Raw genomic sequence first — 21,344 nt, forward strand, 5'->3', positions numbered from 1 at the left:
TTTAAACTTTGTCCATTTCCTTAGAACCTCGAAGAAAGGTAGACTTCTATTTGCTAATTGGGAAATAAATCGCCCAAGCGCTGTGATTCTCTCATTTAATATTTGTACTTCCTTGATGTTCCTTGGTGGTGTCATGTTCATGATAGCTTGTACTTTGTCTTTGTTTACTTCAATACTCTGTGGGGTTACACGGTATCCCAAGAATTTTCCAGTCCTGACTCCAAATGCACACTTTTTCGGATTAAGCATCAATTTGTGCTGACGGATGACGGTGAAGACCTCTTCTAGATATGAGGGATGTGACGTGGCAGCTCTGCTCTGAACCATCATGTCGTCTACATAGACCGACATGGTTCGCCCGATTTGGTTTTGAAAGATTGTATTCATCATACGCTGATAAGTGGCTCTAGCGTTCTTGAGTCCAAATGGCATTCTGGCGAAACCGAAAACTCCACAACAAATCGCTGTCCTCTGGATGCATGCTAATCTGATGATATCCCTGGATAGCGTCCATCATTGACAATAACTCACAACCAGCGGCTGAGTCGACCAATTGGTCTATGCGAGGCAAAGGGTAGCAGTCCTTCGGACAAGCTGCGTTGAAGTCTCTATAATCCACACACATTCGCCATTCTTTCTCCTTCTTTTCGACCATCAACGCGTTGGACAACCAAATGGGATATTGTACTTCCACTATGTGGCCCGCTTGCAACAAAGCTTTCACTTGTTCCCTGATCGCTGCATCCTTCTCTGGTCCGAAGTGTCTTGTTTTCTGAATGACTGGTTTCCTTGTAGGATCCACATTCAAACGATGCTCTGCCAATGTCCAGTCTATCCCTTTCAGGTCTACCATGGTGAAAATGAACACGTCCGAATTGCGCCGAAGGCACTCCATCACCTCTCTTTCCAGAGCTGGAGTTATTTTGGTGCCCACACGCGTGGTAAAACCCGTTTTTCCAGGAAATAATTCCACCAGCATGCATCTATCATCCATTGATATCATAGGTTGTTTGTCGGGAGACCTCCCGATTTTCTCAATCTTGGCCTTCTCTGCCGCATTCCCCGAGCTACCCTCAACCCTGAAAATCTTCTCCGCTGACCCACCCTGCACAATCTGAACTCGTTTAGATCCAGCCTGGGATGTTAAGCTTCGCACGAAGCATTCCTTAGAGGCAATCTGGTTCACAACAACTTTCCCCACACGACTGCCTTCTAACGGGAATTGCATTTTCAGATGATACATAGAAATTACAGCTTGGAAAGCATTTAACGCTGGCCTTCCTATAATAATGTTATAGCTTGGTTTTGGGAAGTCCACTGACTCAACTCAAAACACCTATTGAATTGACTCGCAATCGTACGAGGTCAATTGCAGTGGAATAAGCTAACCCAAGTCGTCTCTCAAGGAAGTCTAAACAGGGTGTTCTCTCGTGTTGCACACAGATAACATAAAATAAACCTAAACACTCTAATCAAGATTTTGGGTTTGACTTCTCTCTCTCTTTTTATCTAGCACGTAATTAAAATAAAGCATGTAAATTGTCTAGGTAGGAAATAAAGCAAGTAAAATGTAGAAATAATACGTAGAAATAAAAAGCATGGAAATCTACTCTAGGGTTCATGAGGAAAAGCAATAATTCATTACACTAATTGTGCAATATAAATAACAATTATCTAGACAGAGAACGGAATTATTAATCAGAATAAATCTAAAGAGCATACGGAAAGAAATAATAGAAACTGTATTGAAAGAATAAATCCAGAATTTATCTAAGCAATAAATAGAAACTTATAGTAATTGATGATAACTGGAAATAAATCTCTAACTACTGAATTACTCTAGGCGTGGGAATTAAGAATGAAAGCAGTAAACCCTAACTAAGAAACTGGTGTCTGGAATGATGGCTAGAACTGCGTTTGGGAAAAAGTACAAGTATGAGAGTTGCCCTAGGAAAAAGAGAAGTCAGCCTTTTTATACTCCGAAATTGTGAAATACGCCTTTGACATTTTATTCTGGACCGGGACACATGGCGCATTCTAATTGGAGCAAAAGAAGGGTGCGATGAGAGAACGGGCACTGGCTTGAACGCCTCGGCCGCTGGAATGCACGAGGCACTCGCCCACTTGGGCAAACAGCTCAGGCGAGGGGAGGCGCTACTCGGGCGCTGGCGCTGGAATGCACGAGGCGCTCGCCCGGCCGAGGGGTGCTGCTAGCTGCTCGAACGAGGGGGATGAAGGGCATGGAGGAGCCCTCGGGCGCTGGCCTTGAAGCTCAGGCGTGGGGAGAAGCTGCTTGGGCGAGGGAGAAGGTCCAGCGGCGAGGGGTAGGCTGCTCGGGCGAGGGAAGGAGTCAGCGGGCGAGGAAAATCGTGCCCCTCGGTCGCGGGAAAAGCCCAGCGCCCGCAGGGTCTCTCACGCGCGGACTGCACTGCACGATATTTTTGTTTCGGTCCGTTCTTCCTTGTTACAAGTTGGAATTTGGATCCGTTTTCGCCTACGGACTCCTATCGAGACGAGCTACAATTATTGTGAAGACTAACCAACCAAATTCGAACTCCATATTTTTCCACTAATTAATCAATTAGAGCATCCAATCCAGAGACAACAAAATAAGCACATAAGCTCAAATCAATCAATTATTGAGTGAACGAGACCAAAAATATAAAATCATAACACACCTAATCACCCATATAAACATCACAGAATAGGACTAAACATCCACCACTAAGAATTTGAGGATCCTGGTGCGCGAAGCTCCCTCCTTTCCCCAAGTCATCGGTAATTCGAGAGATCCCAATGGTGTAATGGATTATCTAGTAAAGCCATACAATGGATTACCCGACGGTTTCATAGTAGCATTTAGAGCCATGGCTGTTAAGCAATCCTTGTACATTATATTGACGGCGCTCCCCGAATCCACAAAAATACGGTGAAGAGTACAATTGGCCACATCTGCTGAGAAAACTAATGCATCATCATGCGGGTTGACAAGCCCTGCTTGATCCCTTGGCCTAAAAGAAATGATTGGCTCCTCCTATGCATTGCATACAGTCATGACATGCCTCGGGTAAGTTCCAGCTCTGCATGAGCGAACAATCTACTTTCTTGCTCTATTGGAAATATGACCATTCTCATCCCCAATTATCATATGTACTTTCCTCTTTTTCTCCCGTCGTGTAGCAGCTTTGCGGCCATCTCCTTGGTTCCTCTGATTCCCATCCGCCTTGGTATTGTAATTGTTGTCCTACAAATGAGGGGGTGGCGTTTGCTTCACAAATTGGTCTAACCTTCCCTGTCTTATCAATATCTCCTGCTGGTGCCGAAGGTGTCCACAATATTCCGTAGGGTGCCCATAATGATTATGATATTGGTAGAGAAAACCATTTGGGCCGAGCTTGGGAGCCCCGACTGTGAAGTCCTTCAGAGTTCTGAACCAAGGCTCATTATTGATCAAGTGAAAGATTTCTTCATGGGGTTTGATCAGTGAGTCTATTCACGTTGTGCACTACCCTAGGCCCTTGCTCATTTCGAGCGGGTTGGTATGCTGGTTGTGTATCTCTCTGCATCACTCTGGGGGGCAGTCCCCTATATGGCGCCCTTCCCTGGTAGCGGATGTCTATTTGTGCAAGTTTGCCATCTACTTTCTTTGGTTTGTTATTGTCATACTCCATTTTCCGAGCAGCTCTGGCCTCTTCCGATTGTATATATCTCGGGAGAGGAATTAAAATATCCTCAAAATCTTATAGCGGTTTGGCTTGTAAGTTATCAAAAAAGGCTCCAGGCCTCAACCCTCGGACGAAAGCATACCCTTTGATTCGTGATTCAGCCCTGGGAACTTCCAGAGACACTTTGGTGAAACGCACTGCAAACTCCTTCAAAGTCTCATTTAATCCTTGTTTCATGTCCATTAATGACATTGTAGTTTTTATAACGCGCCTGGAACTCGCGAATTGGCACATGAAGGCATCATGGAGATGTTCAAAAAGTACCCAATACTTGTCTCATGCAGGCGTAACTCAGAAAAGATAGCATCTGCTCAGTCATAGTGACATTAACCAATCCTGTTCCCTGTGTCGTCGGTTCCTGCACAGCCCTAAAAATACTAGCCTGAGGGGGCCAGTGGACGTATATTCCCTCATTAGTTACAGTAGCAGCAGTAGCAGGATCCCTGCCCTCCCGTGTAAATTTCCCCATCAAATTCTTGATGATGTTAGTATCTTCCATAACCTGTAGAGAAACTGTTATAATATTATAGATATTATAAGGTATTTATTCCAGAGCAATAATTATTCCACCCGTAGAAAGGATAACCCATAAGTTTTTGTAAAGAACTCCCATAAGAAAACCAGCTCCGACGTAAAATCAAAGTCATGCAAGAATTTTTTTCCCAAGAAATCCGATAGATCGGACGGATCCCTATCGCAAATAAAGCGACAACAAATCGAATCACCTGTAACCATTAGATCAACAAACAAAAATTCCCACCACAACACAAAACATAAACCACATAAAAGCTAATCGGTGAAAAACGCACGTAACATAAAAACACTGAAATCTCGCAATCAACAATAGAGCACGTAACATCCAAAGGACCCAAATAGGTACAGAACAACGAATCTAATAAATCCACACAAATATACACGTAAACAATCATGTATGCTCCTTTAACCCGAATTATTTGACAAAGATACACAACTTTTGCCAAAAAAATCCCGGTGAGCATTGTTCATACATAGATTCCTTCACGTCTTAAACTCGGTTCACGAAATTCCCACAGACAGCGCATCAACAGACGATGCCAGTTGATGAGTTCGTTAACTACAATCATTGATTTAGAACAAAATGTGTATTGCAAGGGAACGGTAAAGTAGTGAAAACAGTGGAAAGAGAGTTGTATTGCTGATAATGTGTATTTACAATGGTGGATGCATTCCCTATTTATAAAGATATTACAAGAAGGGCACATAAGTCTTTTTACGTTCCGTACGAACCCCGTGTCGGCTATGATGATTCTCCCACAAAACTTGTCTGCAATTCGTACGTCCTTGGCCATAATCTAGCACAGAATCTCTTCAGCTCTGGGTTTTCCTCAGTAGACATGTCAGCCTAGTTCGATGAAGCGAGTTGTTTCTTCCTTATTTATTCCAGCTCTGACATCCGATCCCTGTTGCGCTCTTCTCGTCAGGTCAGCTCTGGCTCCTTCTATAATATAATTCCTCTATTTCGACTCAAAAGCTCTTACTGTGTGGGCTCTTCGCAAAGGATATCGTTCGGAGTTTCCCTTGCTCCTTCAGTTTTAGGGCTGGAATCTTTAATGTTGTCTGATCTAACTTACGCATATTTTACTCCTCATCAGCATGTTCGATTGCATCAAAAATAGTTACACAGTGAGATGTATAAAGGTTTAACTGATGCACTTTTGAGAGGCTATACCCATCCCTCAACGCAAGGGAAGTGAGTGATTTTTCCATCAAGCTACACTAGAGATCCTCGATACATGATCCAAAATTACCATGATGCAATGGCCATGTGTCGATAGTGTGGGTATCCGAACTTATTCATTACCTTTACTTTCAATCCTAAATGGCCAGAAATCTCGAGATTTGCTGAGAGCAGAGGTGTAAAAGCGGATGATCGGCCATATATTGTTTGTCGGATTTTTAAAGTAAAGTTGGACCTCTTAATCAAAGATATTCGGCAAAATAAATTGTTTGAAACAGTGAAAGTAGGTATGTTATTTCTACATGATTATATCATAGTCATATCCTTTGTTACTATTAACTTTTATAATAAATATTTTTTATTAACAAATGTGCAGTTGCCTATACTGTGGAATTTTAAAAACGTGGGCTCCCACATGCACATATTCTGCTCTCTTTTTTTTTGTCCAAGGAAGATCAACTACGATAATAAGAAAATATCAACAACATTATTTCAGCAGAAATCCCAAATCAGAAAACAGATCCTCTATATTATGCAGCTGTTCAGGATTTTATGATACATGGACCATGTGGTGCTGCAAGAAAAACATCTCCATGTATTTCTAATGGTCGATGCTCCAAATACTTTCTGAAGAGTGGAAGCCACGACAATTGATGAAGAAGGGTACCTGTTTACAGACGACGGGATAATGGCAACATAGTTACGTAGAATGGTGTTGCTTTGGATAATAGGTATGTGGTTCCACACAATTACTATTTGCTTATGAAATATGGAGCTCATATAAATGTGGAATGGTGCAATCAATCTCGGTCTATCAAGTATTTATTCAAATACATAAATAAAGGTCATGACGAGTAACTGCGTCGTTTATCGAAGTAATGGTGATGATGAAGGTGGAAGAAATGTTGATGAAATTAACATGTATTATGATTGTAGATACATCTCAGCATGTGAAGCTGCGTGGCGTATATTTGGCTTCCCAATTCAATATAGATATCCTTCTATTAAATGTCTTACCTTTGATCTTTCAAATGAGCAAAGTGTGTTATTTTCTGACTCAGACCCAATTGAAGGCGTGCTTGATTGCCCTACAGTTAATGAAAGCATGTTTTTAGATTGGATGGAAGCTAATAAAAGATATCCAGAAGCAAGAGAATTGACATATGCTGAATTTCCAACCAAATTTGTTTGGAATAAACGCAAAATAAAATGGACGCGAAGAAAGAAGGGAATGCCTATCGGAAGGATAAGTTTCATACCTCCAGGTTCAGGTGAATTGTATTGTGAAAGATGTCTCCTCAATGTGATTCGTGGTGCCACATGTTTTGAAGATCTATGTTGCATTAATGTCGTTCAATATACTTCGTTTCGAGACGCTTGCTATGCTTTAGGGTCATCACTCGCTGAACTTATTGTAAGATCTAAACTTATTATTTGGGATGAGGATTCCATGATGCATAAGTATTACTTTGAAGCTTTTAAATAAGAGCATGTGCGATATAATGCGTTTTTCCAATCCATTAAGTTCGGAGTTGCCTTTCGGGGGTAAAACTGTCGTCTCTGGTGGAGATTTTTGGCAAATATTACATGTTATTCCTAAGGGTAGTAGACAAGATGTAGTGCACGCGACTATTAGTTCTTCATAACTATGGCGCTACTGCACGATTTTACGGTTGACTAAGAATATGAAACTTCAAAATATGTAGTCCAACAAAGCATCTGATGAGTTGAGTTCTCATAATGGATCGCAAGCATTGGAGATGGAACAATTGGTGATGCTAATGATGGGCATGCATCTATCGATATTCCTAAGGACATATTGCTCAAACCATCTAAAGATCCAATCAAAGGCATTATGTCAAGCACATATCCATCTTATTCCATCAACATTGATGACACTTCTTATTTCCAAGAACAGGCAATACTTGCTCCTACTTTGGATGTGGTTGAACTTATAAATCAATACATGGTGTTACTCAATCCATCAGAGGAATGAGTATATCTGAGTTCGAATAGCACATGCAAATTCAAATGTTGATCTCTTTTAAGATATCCACACTCATGCGTTCTTGAATACTTTGAAGTGTTCCGGTGTTCCAAATTATGAGTTAATTTTGAAAGTTGGCACTCCAATTATGTTGATGAGGAACATAGATCATTCCAATGGACTGTGTAACGGAGCAAGATTGATTATTACAAGACTCGGCACTCATGTGTTGGAAGGAAAAGTTCTAACAGGCCATAATGCACACTACAAAGTCCTAATACCGATGATGTCATTAACACCAGCAGATCCAAGGCTACCTTTCAAGTTCCAAAAAAGGCAATTTCCTATCATTATTTCTTACGTAATGACTATAAATAAAAATCAATGTCAATCACTATCTCAAATAGGTTTGTTTTTTAAAAGACCTATTTTTAGTCACAACCAACTTTATGTAGCTAACTTTCTCAAAAAAACAAAAACTTTATGTAGCTATTTCTAGAGCTACAAACCGCCGGGGTTTGAAAATATTAATCTGCAAGGAAGATGATATAGATTGTACATCTACTATAAATGTTGTCTATAAAGAAGTATTCCAAAATTTGTACTCCCTCCGTCCCAACTTTTTGTATTCACTTTTAATAGTAAATAGTAAATACTACTAAAAGTGGATACAAAAAGTTGGGACGGAAAGAGTAATAAAACAAGTTTGTTTTAAAATTTCAAATTAGGCATTTATATAAATATGTGATGTTATATTAACATAACTTATAAAAACAATTGAGAGAGATAATATAAAATGAAATTATTTCCGTGCATCGAAAGGATAATACACTAGTAAAGAAAAGAAAGGAACACCTGCATAACATGAACAAACAGACTCAGACGAAATCAATCAACTAACTTTGAAGATTGCATATCTATGAGTCATCATCATTGTCGCTATCATCACTATACGAAACCAATCCAGTAACAGTAGTCTCAGGTTCCTTGCCATCTCTAGTTTCCACTTTTGCTTTCTTAGGTTGGGGCATCACTTTGATCACCATGCCTAAAGACCCAGCTCGAGCCTTCTTCTTTCCACCCACTGAACTCTTATCCTACACAACAATATATATTACACTTTTAATGCAAATATGAAACACAGCGGATTTCATAAACAATAGCATTGCAGCAACTACAATATGACCCCCTCCCAACAGCCAAGATTTAAAATCTTTTGAAAACCTTCGCCAATAGAAACATAATTCCAGTTAGTGTTTACTGCTTAGCTTAGAAACCTAAATCACCTAATCTGTCTTTTATTCTGATGTATACGTATATGATTATTTGAACCAGCTTTGCTTCTCAAATTTTCACTACCTAACAACTCTACGAATATGTCAATACCCAAAACATAACCATGGTGCTCCATATAGTCAGACACAAACTAGAAAAACATATCAGCACATTATGTATGTCGACTCACCTGATCCTTTGGAGCTGGAGGAGAATCCTCTAGCTTGTGTACAACATTATACTGTGATTCGACTGCAGCCTGTATCCGAGAATACAGATGAGATTGGTCATGTGCCAAATTGATATTGAACATTCAGGTGTGGGATAAAGGAAAATACCTGAAAACTACGCAGATACTGCTCTTCTTCTTCCGCAATCTGTCGCTCATGTTCTCTCCTGGACTGTAAGGGGTAATCAAAAGCTATACAAATTTATCCCTATTGTGAGAATACATGAAAAAGAGCACACGAGTTTCCTTGAGATTCATATTTTACATATGCATACATGATAGCTTCAAGAAAACACTTGCTCCATTTCCAATGATCCCTCCTTCCATCAGGTTTAAGAATCTTAGACCTCTATTTTCTAATCTTACTTCCTATTGATCCCGGCCTTCAACTTTCTGACTATAATGTAGCCAAGATTACACCAACAATCATGGCTCTAAAAACACATGTTGTCTCTCTATGAAAGAGGCTTCTACTTTAAACCATTTTTTGTCCTTTCCTTTTTCACTTTGTAACTGTGTTCATCAGATTCTAAGCTGATATGAGGGGGGATAGAAGAGGCACCACGATGACAAAGCAAGCAGCATCGGGTATTATCAATTTTGGAGCCATATAATGAATTTAACAATAATTTGGTACCAACATAAATGTTTTATTAGAAAACTACTTTATGTTAACTGGACGAATTTGAATAACCCGAAGAACTTTGAAATCTACAATGAGATATAAGCTCTGTAGATTGAGCTACAATAAGAACTATTTGAAATTAGAGAAAAGTACTTATATTATATGGTTTATAATCCATATTTCCTACGGTGAAGAAAGAAGTTCATAAGTGACTCAACATTAAGGGATCAACATAGCAAAATATATTTTGATTGAAGTGAAGAAGAAAGGTTCGTACAAGGAATCTACATCCCCATTATTACTGTTTCAATTAATAAGTAACAGCAGGCATAGCCTCACCATTTCCAGTTTATCGAGAAACTCAGTCTCATCTTCATCCAGCGCTTTTGGTGGCCCTGCATGAACAATCTATAAGTAATATGGATCATGAATTCAGAGATGTGCAACTCAAACTACCTAACTATAAGCTTCTGGGAAGGACAAGCATGTGAAAATAGTATCGACACCTTATACAAGCTTTACAAAGTAAACTAATTATAAGGTATGCTAGAAATATATTCTGGTCTACTGGTGCAGTTCTCAAGTTCATAACTAGAATGTCATAATGAAGTTCTAAAACAAATAATTATATATAGTTGCAGTGTATAACTGAAGAACTTACTGTGCTTGAAGCGTTCGTTGAATTCAGCATCTTTCTTATCCTTATTTTCCTTTAAAATCTGCAATTTTTAAGGAAGTGTAAGACTGACTGTAAGACTCGAGCACTTTATGTCACAGTGCACAGTACACCACATGCATAGGATTGGAGAGAGAGACAGAAATGATGCTCCAAAAGTGTGTAAATATTCATAATACACATCCACATTATGTAACTGTTGGAATTATACATGGCATGTCTTGTTTAGCAAGTTAGCGGTTTCCTAGTTTAGTTAGGACTCTTGTATTATAAATAAGTGCTTTATTGAGTTGATGAATATGCAGAAAATTAGTCCCAAGTATGTTTCCTACATATCATTTAACATGGTATCAAGAGCCATAGGATCTAGGGTTTTCGAAATTTGGGTTTTTGAGGATTTGAAAAGTGTTTGTAGGATTTGGTTAGGAAGCCAATCCCTAGCAATTTGTTTCCTATATATCGTAGGGTGAGTTCCAAATATGTTTCCTACATATCGTAGGGTTTTTGAGATTTTGGTTACTCACTGTACGACAGTTATAACACTTTTGACGTATCTTGAATTCTTGTACTCTGGAAAACGGTATGTTTCACGAATGTTTGATGTATGTCAAGCGTTTTACAGGCCAGACAAAGGGGATACTGGATAGGCCCCTTACAGATTACTTTATGGAGTTTAAGAGAACGTATGAAGAGCTTAATGTATTACTTCCGTTCAGCCCTGACATTGCAGTGCAACAGACTCAGCGGGAGAAAATGGCTGCGATGAGTTTCTTAGCAGGTCTTCCAACCGAATTTGAGATGGCTAAGTTGCAAATTCTTTCCGATTCTCAGATTTCGTCTTTGGAAGAGGTTTTTAGCAGAATCTTCGTACTGAGCACACGATTGTTGCTCCGACTTCTCAGTTTAATAGTGTTCTAGTTAGTCATACTAGTAAGTATGAGCACGGGAAGCCACAATACCAGAATGATGGTGGGAATACAGATACTCGTGGATGATGGCCAGACGTGGAATATCGTTATTGTCATGGGCTTGGGTATATCAACTGAGATTGTGCAAAATTGCTTAATAAGAAGACTATCTCGTTTTTTTTTTTTTTCTTTGATAAATTATATAAGTAAATAAAGAAATTCAAAGACCGCGCGACGAAGTACTCGAACCCAGAACCTCAGGTCTTGGGCATTAAGACTTTATCTCCTCATGTTGCTAGTGGTGGTAATGTTTCTAGGCCTAGAGAGTCTGTTAACTCTATCACTATATCAGCTGATGAGTATCAGAGTACGCAAAGTTGCTGCAAGTTCAAGAAATTGCGAGATCTGAACCTACTTCTGTCACCGCCATTGCTGATTCAAAATCTTATGAGGAAGAAGATTTTTGGTGAAGGGAATGGGTCTTCCCATTTTTGAGGAGCTTTGTCCACTCTTGCTTTCTTTTCAGTTATTGTTTTCTTTGGATAAGTAAGTCTTGTTAGTTCTAGCTTTTGAGTCAGTAATTGTTTTGATGCTCCTCTTGTAACAAGATAGACATGATTAAGATCAATGTTCCAGCTTGAGGCTGGGTGTTGGAATTATATATGGTATGTCTTGTTTAGAGAGTTAGTGTTTTCCTAGTGTAGGAAGGACTCTTGTATTATAAATAGGTGTTTTATTGAATTGAGTAAGTTGAGCTAGGAAATCCAGTGATCAAAATTGTCAACCGGTGAAACTACAAGAAACACAGGCGAAATCTCAATTGAGTTTAAACTGAACAAAAAAACAACAGAAGCTGGCCCTTGCAAATAACTGAAGAAAAGCTTCATTCCGTGCAAGAATTAAGAGTAAAACCCAAGAGAGAGAGCATTTCAGACATAGTGAACCCCTAAATGAATCATTGAGAAAGAAATAGGAAATCGAAATGGAGAGGCAGACCTCGAAAAGGGGCCTATCTCTCTGAGCAGTACCATCTTCAACTCTAGCTCCCCTGTTCTTCCGAGCTTCTGCCAACTGATAGCAGGTACAATTAACCCAACAAAGCCCGAGCTTTATGCCCAAGAATTAACGGAACCACAGTAGTCATAATTATATCAGGAAAGAAATTAGGGCTAAACCTGATCTTCGGATACGAAATTCATTAGCCTAATTGGCGGCGGCAAATCATCATCCGCCATTCCTCCGGCGATTGAAGATGCAGGAGTTGGGTTAAGCAATACAAGTTGTTGAATGTTGGCTGAGAGAATTAGGTATCTGTTCCTACACAAAACCACCACGCCATTTTCATTGAGTTTCAGAAAAACGTTCCGTTGCAATTGCTAGGGATTGGCTTCCCTAACCAAATACAAGCACAATCGTTGTTTTTCCACTTTTGCCTTGCAATCCATGCTACTTTGTCCACCCACGACAATGGGCCAGCCCATCGGGTTTCGGGCTAGCTCTATCGGATTCCAGGTTAATCGGGTGCGGGCTATCGGGCTGGAGATTTTTTCGGATTGTAAATCTTCAACTCTAATCCTAAACATTCGGGTTTCGGGCTAGCCCATCGGGCTTATCAGGTTACAGGCGTAAAAATAAAATTATCATTTGTATTTTGTTATTTTTAATGATCTAATGTATAATGTATAAAATATACATAGAAATCAAAGATATAAATTATATAGCAAGCATGAAAAGCAAAAATATAAGATATTGAAGAACAAAAATCAATATTAACATATAAAATAAGTTAGTAACAATAACAATTTGGTATAGTTCCCTAGGCGTCTAGGGTTTGGTTCTCTAGGTTTTGCTAGGGTTTGGTCCTCCTTGTGAGTTTTCTGGTTAGGACTGTGTCCTTTTCGCCGGCGACGGTCTTGTCCGGTTTGTTTCCCTGGTGCTGGTCTCGGTTCCCTCTGTCTCCCCCTTTCTTTTCCCTTTGCTTTCGAGTTTTGTTTCCCTTCGTGTTTTATTTCCTTTTGTTTCCCCTTGGTGTGGTTTGTCGTGGGGGTCGTGTGGTCTCTCTTTTTTTGTCTTTTTTGTTCTCTGCAGGTTTTATGGAGCGCGGTGAAGTATCTCGGGGTTATGAGTTTGCGGCTGGAGATGAGACGCGAACAGATCGTGAATGTGAGATTTTGGAGATTAATGGGGATGGTGAAGAAGAAGGATTACAATCAAAAGAGAAAAGCTTTTGCCTGGTGGGGAAATTGATTTGCGCTAAATCCCCAAATGGTTTTAACCTGCTGGAAATTATTAAAAAATCTTGGAAAACACAAAACGAGTTCAGTTACGAAGGAGTGGCGGAAGAATCTATTCCTATTCTCATTCCAAACTAATGAGGATCGAGAGTGGGTTTGTAAAAAACAACCTTGGCATTTTGATGGACACTTGTTTGCCATTGCTGAACTTAATGGAGCAGCGCAACCTTCAAGCATAAAAATTGACCGCGGAAGTTTCTGGGTCAGGGCGTATGATTTACCGATGAAGTGTACACGTCCAGCCATCCTTCGATGTGTTGCAAAGAAAATTGGAGTTGTGGAAGATATTGATACGGAGGAGAATTTTGTTGGGTGTTTTGCTCGCTTTAAAATCAGTTTGGACATATCAGTGCCTCTTTTGCGAGGAATAACTATTTCCTTTGAAGGTCAACATTTGTGGATCTCTCTGAAATACGAAAGTCTTCCCATTTTCTGTTACCGGTGTGGTCTAATTGGTCATCATACTCGTTAATGTGATAAAGAAACGGAGGATGATGGTAATGTAAACACTTCGAAGACCTCTTATATGGTCCTATCCTCAAAGCTTCCCCTCTGAAACGCATCCGGCCCACTCGTCAATCTGAATCCTCTTCACCCAAATGCCTCTTTTCTGCTCCAAATATCCCACCCCCACCCTCTGGCCTTAACCAAAAGCAACAAGCGATCATCCTAACCCATAATCCCCTTCGCAAACCCCACCCACCACCTCTATCTTTTAATCCGGTCCTTTCTGATCTCAATGATCATACTAACCATAAAAACAACTCTCCTTCTCCTCTGAAACAAACGGATTCTCATACACATAAACACCCTTTCACTACTTTTCCCCACACCACCGCTCCAACGCCTATTATCACCCCTTCTGATACTAAAACTCATCCCTCTTCCTCTTCCTTACCTACTGATAATTCTGATCCTACAATCCTGGACATCATGCAACTACCATACAATCCTTCAAATCCATCCTCTAATCATGCTAAACTCAGCCCCTCTTTCGAATCTACCATTTCCTCTTTTTCTGAGTCCATTAAGCCGTTACCCCTTCTAAAAGCAGCTCCCTTCACTCCAACTCCCAAACTTCTAAAGCTCCTCAATATCCAACATCTCCCCCATAATCCAAAACTCTCTCTCTCATCTGACTTTACTCAGGGAACTGAGTCAGCTGATAAAAGTGGAAAAAAGTGAAAACGTCGGGCTCGGAACCCCCCTACCCTCCCTATACTTGATGTAGTGGGTGGCGATTTTGAGAAGAAGCGTTACTTGTGCGAGGAGGAAAGTAATACTTCTTCGACAAATCCTGAAGTTCTGGAGCTTGTGCAGAAAAAACTCAAGTGTACTGTATTGGAAACTGAATCCCCCTCATTTGCATTAACGGCGGAGATTGCCTCGGAGCAATCCCACCGAGCACAATGAATTCCCTTGTCTGGAATTGTCGGGGGCTTGGGAACCCTTCGACAGTTCGTCAATTGGTTTGGTTAGCCAAACATAAGCGGCCCGAGGTGATTTTTTTGATGGAAACAAAACTCTTGCAGGAGGATTGGTGTTATATTCTCCCTCAACTTGGTTTCAGTAAGTTTTTCTCTATTGATTGTGATTGTGCGAATGGTGGACGTAAGAGTGGTCTTTGTTTGCTGTGGGTTGACGATCTGTTGGTCAATATCAAATCCTATTCTTTTCATCATGTTTTGGCGACTCTGGATAATGGAAAACATGAGCCCTGGGATTTTTGTGGTTTGTACAGTTGGAGTGCTACTGATGAACATTATTTGACGTGGGAGCTTATGCTCTCCATTCTTCCCAAGTCTCAGACAAATGGATATGTGGGGCTGATTTTAACGAAACTATGTTCCATTTTGAAAAGTGTGGTGGTCAATTGAAAGCGGATTCCAAACTTGATAAGTTTCGCGAGTGACACACACCTGTCGTGCGGTGCGGACAAAATACCTGTGTATGCCCAGTACAGACAGTACACGCTCCTACATCTCACAACAAGAACTTAGTCTTAGCGGTAAGTGTAGGGTCGAATCCCACAGGGAGTGAGGAACCACTTTGTTCTCCAACGACAAACTGAGGTGTCACAATTCTCAATCTGTATACTCTGCACAAGAAATAAACAAGATCAATAATAACAAGGGGTGAGGTTATTCGGTTAGGTCATAATTGTTGTTTAACATTCGTTTCGGTCATAGGCAAACTGATGATCCGTCCATGATCCATATAAACCCAAGGCGTGGCCCAAAGACATTGGGGCGTTTCAAGGGGTTACACTTCACATATAGGATGGTTGATCCCATTGTGGTCACTTGGTCCGAAGGTCACACATTCCCCGGTCACAAGGCAGTGCTTCACTTCTCCTTAGATGGTAGTCATACCCGTTACTCACCAAGTATGGCCCTCATCAACCTTCTGTCCCGAGGTCCCCAACTCCGCGCTTTGAGTGACACATGCCTCCTAGACACAACCATTTCCGGCTTTGTCAGCCGACCAGTCATAGACATGCTACGGCGCCGAGATTGCTTTCCTCGTTTGATAACCATGGCTTGATACCTCGTCACAGTTGATGGATAGTCTCTAGAGAAGCCCAAGACTGAGGAAGGACAGTGTATCCCATCAATCCTTTCCCCACCTTCTGGATCTACAACGCCTTTTGTTGACGCTGCTCAGCTACTCGGTCTTGGGTATACCGATCATTGTACCTTGGTACACCCTTGCCTTTGCTTGACACAGACAGCGTTTTACCGAGCGGAGATCACCCGTTAGGCCCCTACTGCCCATGGTTTCGAACAGATCCTTCCGGAACCACGAGATTCAACCGAAAGAACAAATGCCTCACGAATGTTTACATGTTAACAACAATTATTTCCACCCCTAAAACCTCACCTAAAGAATTACTCACACATAGCAGAATTCATAAATGCAAAATAGATTAAACACATGATGGAACAAAAGGGAATACTTGAATAGATAAATAGTACCTAGGCTTCAAGCCTTCGATCTTGTTCAAATGCAACACACAACGAAAATAAAAAAGTAGTACTGAAACGTAAAATGTTTTGGATGCCACACGCGGCGAATTAAAGTATTAGCTAAAGTAAAAATAGGAGTTCATAAGTGCCAAGAGCCCGTGCACGCTGCACATCATTAGTCTTTTATACTGCCGGATGGTCGAGGTCTAACCCTAGCTGCGCCAGCTCCAAATCTTCGCCGGGATCTTCTTTCCTTTTTTAGTTCAATCTTTGATTGATCCGATTGAAGATGGCGTCCAGCTGCAAGCTTAGTCAACCTTTCCCATTCTTTAGATCCTTCCAGTTCCTTCCTCTTGCTTCCGTTTCCTTCTTCAAAATCTTCGAGATTTACTTTTCTTTTGTGGCTCGGGCTGTCTGCTTCTCATGGTATCGGTCAGACGGATTGCTTTCTTCGGTGTGGTTCATACCAGGTGGGTGGCTCCAGGTTCCCATGCCCCAAGTTAGACTGGGGAGGTACTTGTTGGCCGAAGCTCCATGCTGGTAAACATGACTTAGCAATTCTGGGCTCGGTAATGCCCATTCTGACCACATTTCCCTCGTTTCCGCTCCACTGATCTTCCTTTCTCCACAACTCTGTTTTTCCTCCGGACAGACCTGTACTGACATAAATAAAGAGAAAAATAGGGCCAAATGGCCCAAAAGTCGAAGACATATCACACCTACACACTTAAAGCATACTTGCCCTCAAGTATGTAGGTGGATTCACAGAAGACACGGACGAAAAGGTTGAAAGAAAAGAAATAAAACTAAGAGACACGAAACTTGCATAGATTTCAGGATCAGATCATACCAACATGCATCATTCAGTTCAGTCAGACCACAAACCAGAGTAATGATCGTGCATAAAGTATGATGGTAGTCTCTCTCCTCGCTCAAACACCGGGCTAAGTGTATACACTCATAATTTGTTGTGCCAGTTCTTCTAAGAGTTTGATTGAAGACTACGAGTTAAGCACACTAGTATGACTCATCAAAGGGTCATTGTTGGGTTGTAATGGGGTATACGGAGCTAAGGTGAGATTTATATGGTCCAGTGGCTAATTTCAGTATCACCCTTACTCAGTATACACGTTCAGTACAGCTACAACCAACCCTTCATTCCCCCGCTTTCAATGGGGTTCATCTTTTCTTTGATTCTTTTGTGGGCAATAATTTTCATTCATTCATTTTTTTTGTGCCCAGATTTTCTTCCTTTCCTATAATTCCTTGTTCACCATTTTATTCACTTCATAAACTCTTTCTCCTAGATATAACAATAGCAAGGCTCAAGAAAGAATGAATTCGGCTCAAATTGGCATACAAGTGATTCTTTTCACATTAAACACAAAGAAGAATCTGGGGCCCTAAATCAAAGAATTGTGCCCAAATCACACGAGTCATGTACTAGCAAAATAAGTCCTCAAACAAAGTCTAGATTTCCTAGTCACAGCAAATTCTCACCAGAAACATGCATTTTTCAATTTAGTCCTGATCTCACCGGTGGGGTACTCTCAGTAACCTCACAACTACCATCATGCATTTCATACTCAATCCACCAATTCATACCAAGACCGAAATCAGCATGCACAATCTTTCACCACCAAACAATGCAAGTAGACTCGACTCAAACACAGACTAAACAGGTGCCAAAACAAGAAAAGCAAAAGATAAAATAAAACCTAATCTACGAGTTTAGGGGAAAAGTACTTAATCGTTTCGGTCGGAGGATCTCGCCTCCGCAGTCAGCATCTCCTTGATTTCTTTAAAACCAGCCTCCACTACTTTGAATCCTTCTTCCACAGTATCCCTCAACGTGGCCACTTTTCCTCCCAGCATCACCAGCTCGTCTTTGATTTCCTTCAGTTCGACCGTCAGCTTGATAATCTCGCCACTGATTGGGCGAGAAGTTCCCTATTCCTGTGCAACCTTCGGTTCAGGTCGAACTGAGCTGCCTTCTGGTTAGACCAAACGGTAGTCGCCTCCTTCATCCATCTCAACAATCCGCCAACGCACCAGCCGCCCGATATCAAAGAGTCGGGTTTCTGCCACGGCTGCTTCTTCCGGGGCTTTCTCGTTGAAACCTGCAAGCTTCTTTGCCAGGAGGGTCACCAGCGGGCATAGGGAGAGATACTTGTTGGTATGGGTTACCCCATACTGAAATTGTAGTGCAGCGGTGAACCCAAAGTTCACCCTCTTTCTCTCCACCATACACCAGAGCAAAAAGAGCTCTTGCTGCGTGACTACGTTGGATCCCTCAATCCGGCCATAAATGTTATAGGCCAACCAACGATGGCAAATCTGCAGGGCTGGGTCGCGGAGTTCATTGGACTTGCTGATATTCTTCACATATTTGGCCCCCGTTGAGAGTTGGGACCAGTACTGGTCAATCTGACTGCGCCACTCCGGTGGAGCCATGGTTTCGGCTTGCTTATACTCATCATTGTACACCTCCTTGTCCTCGATTACCCCCAAGTGGATGTTCAAGTCGTTGATGGACAGTGGGAACATCTTTTCCCGCAATTGGAAGCGGAGGGTACCTGGTGTTTCAATCGAGTAATTTCCCTTTGGCTTGAATTCCACCGTACTCATGAACTCTTCCGACAAATTCTTGAACGCCAACACATTCCACTTCAGAATCTTCCCCCAACCAATGCTCTTGACATATCCCTCCACACGTGCTTTTATCCCGAAATCCTCCAGCACTTCAGTCACCAGAAAATACCAAGGGGTTATCTCCCGGTTCTGTAAAACGGCATACCTCTGATTGTCCCTCGGTATGACCGTCTCCATAGTGCTGGGCCGAACCACTCCTTGCGCTTGACGCCCTTGGGTTTTGAGGTGATTGTGCTCGTCACCGGCTTAGCAGGGGCGATCACATCCTCCAAGTTGGAGCTTTCAACCGTCTCGGTTCTCTCTGGGTCTACTTCCATCGGCTCCTCCATCTCCTTGGCCTTCCTTTTTTCGGCTGCAGTGGGTTTCCTTGGTTTCTTACTCTGTTCAGCTTTTGTTCGGGTCTTACTGCCTGCCGGTGCCGGTTTGGCCTTAACTGGTAGTGGGGGTTTGGCAACATCTAGCTTTCTTTTCACTCCGGGTCTCTTGCTCTGGGGTGTCGGGATTTCTACTTCCTTCTCCTGAACGGCCTCAACTTCCTCTGCTTCATCATCCTCTTCCTCGTCCACCTTCTCTTCTTCGCCCTTCTCCTCCTCCGCTTTCTCTTGTTCTTCCTCTTCCGTATCCTCGGAAGCTGTTCTTCCCTCCTGCATGGAGGTTTCTGGAATTTGTGGTTGCGGTTGAGCTTGAATAGGTGGTGGTGCGACAGTGGATCGCGCCGGAGTTGCTTTGCTCGCCTGAGCCTTCTTTGATTTCTTCACAGGAGGGGTGAGCTCGGGCTCCCCTTCTTTCGGTTGCGTTGTCTCGGCGGCTGCTCTTGCTACTTCTTGTTCCTCTTGTTGAAGGACTTCGGCACGCCCTTTGTCCTCGGGCTGGATCTTCAGCAAAGGGTCTTCAGTAATTTTGGTGGAGGTCTCCTCCGAAGCGGTTCGCCTTGTGGTACGCTTTGGAGGTGGGAGTTTGGTGCCTTTCTTCTTCGGCGGTTGTGTACTTCCGGAGCCTGCTCCTCCCTTGGTTTTTGCCATTGTTCTTTTCAGAGATCAAAATACTTAGGATTTGTGCGGAAGTTTTGGATTTTGTGGGGTTTTTGGAGGCAAGGTTGGTCTTTAAGAAAGGTGATCGGTAATTATGGAAATTTAGGGTTTGAGGCGAGTGGAGATCGTGGTGTAGCAGTTTTCGGAGGTTAGGGTTTGTGGGAGAGAAGATCGTGGGTTAAGGCTTTGAATATGGTAAGTGTGGCGGTTATGGCAGAAAAAGAATTTTTTAAGGAAATAAAATCATGGCCATAATTTGAAATTCAAATTTCTGCGGAAACCGAAGAGTTGCAGTCACATCGCCGCCTGCCTCTGACACGCTCGCGTCACCTCCCTTTGTAAGCCCTCTTCCAGACCGTTCCAACCCCCAACTCTCCACCTACACACTTTGCAACGCAAAGTGGGCTCGGATCAACCTCTGGGCCTCCTTCCAAATTCATCTTGGCCCGTCTCCCTGTAGGGTTAGTGCATCCAAACAAAAACAAAACGAAATAAAAGAGAAGAAACAAAAATTTGGTAAAGACCATACCGAAGAAACCACACTGGGTTGCCTCCTAGCAAGCGCTCTTGTTTCCCGTCTTGAGCTCGACCTTCCTTCACTCTTCACTCGTACTCAGGGTCGAGAAGGTGGCATTTCTCCTTCTCCTTTTCTACTTCAGCAAGCTCATGATAGGGCTTTAGGCGATACCCATTCACCACGAACGTATCAACTCCATTGTGATCATACACTTCAATGCTTCCGTTTGAAAAAATTTCTTTGATCACGAATGGTCCTGACCACTTTGAACGAAGCTTCCCAGCCATCATCTTGAAGCGTGAATTGAAAAGTAGGACTTTTTGTCCCACCAAGAATTCTTTCTTCCTGATCTTGGCATCATGGATCCTTCTGGTTCGCTCTTTATAGAGCACCGCATTGTCGTAAGCCTCCAACCGAAGCTCTTCCAACTCACTCAGCTGCAACTTTCTTGCTTCTCCAGCTAGGGTCATACTGAGATTAATTTGCTTGATTGCCCAGTACGCCTTATGTTCAATTTCCACAGGTAAATGACATCTTTTCCCATAAAGCAAGCGGAACGGGGACATTCCAATGGGTGTCTTGAAAGCAGTTCTGTATGCCCATAACGCATCCCCCAAATGGTCACTCCAGTCCTTGCGGTTGGGGTGCACTACTTTTTCCAGGATGCTCTTTATTTCTCTATTAGAAATCTCGGCTTGGCCATTTGCTTGGGGGTGATATGCAGTGGTGACCTTGTGTGTCA

At 42.0% G+C, this 21,344-nt stretch overlaps 1 protein-coding gene across 1 annotated transcript; it reads right to left on the minus strand.

The window, feature by feature from the left end:
• Nucleotides 1-8,194: 8,194 nt before the first annotated feature.
• LOC131007215 (uncharacterized) lies at nucleotides 8,195-12,624 on the minus strand. The gene is made up of 7 exons (XM_057934367.1): nucleotides 12,318-12,624; nucleotides 12,139-12,213; nucleotides 10,220-10,277; nucleotides 9,898-9,953; nucleotides 9,043-9,105; nucleotides 8,895-8,963; nucleotides 8,195-8,526 (listed from the first exon to the last, which is right to left on the minus strand). Exons 1-7 carry the CDS (start codon nucleotides 12,375-12,377, stop codon nucleotides 8,347-8,349), a joined length of 561 nt encoding a protein of 186 aa, XP_057790350.1. The 5' UTR covers nucleotides 12,378-12,624; the 3' UTR covers nucleotides 8,195-8,346.
• Between the last annotated feature and the right edge of the window lie 8,720 nt (nucleotides 12,625-21,344).

This window comes from Salvia miltiorrhiza, chromosome 1 (assembly GCF_028751815.1).
Source record: "Salvia miltiorrhiza cultivar Shanhuang (shh) chromosome 1, IMPLAD_Smil_shh, whole genome shotgun sequence".
NCBI classification, from domain to species: domain Eukaryota; kingdom Viridiplantae; phylum Streptophyta; class Magnoliopsida; order Lamiales; family Lamiaceae; genus Salvia; species Salvia miltiorrhiza.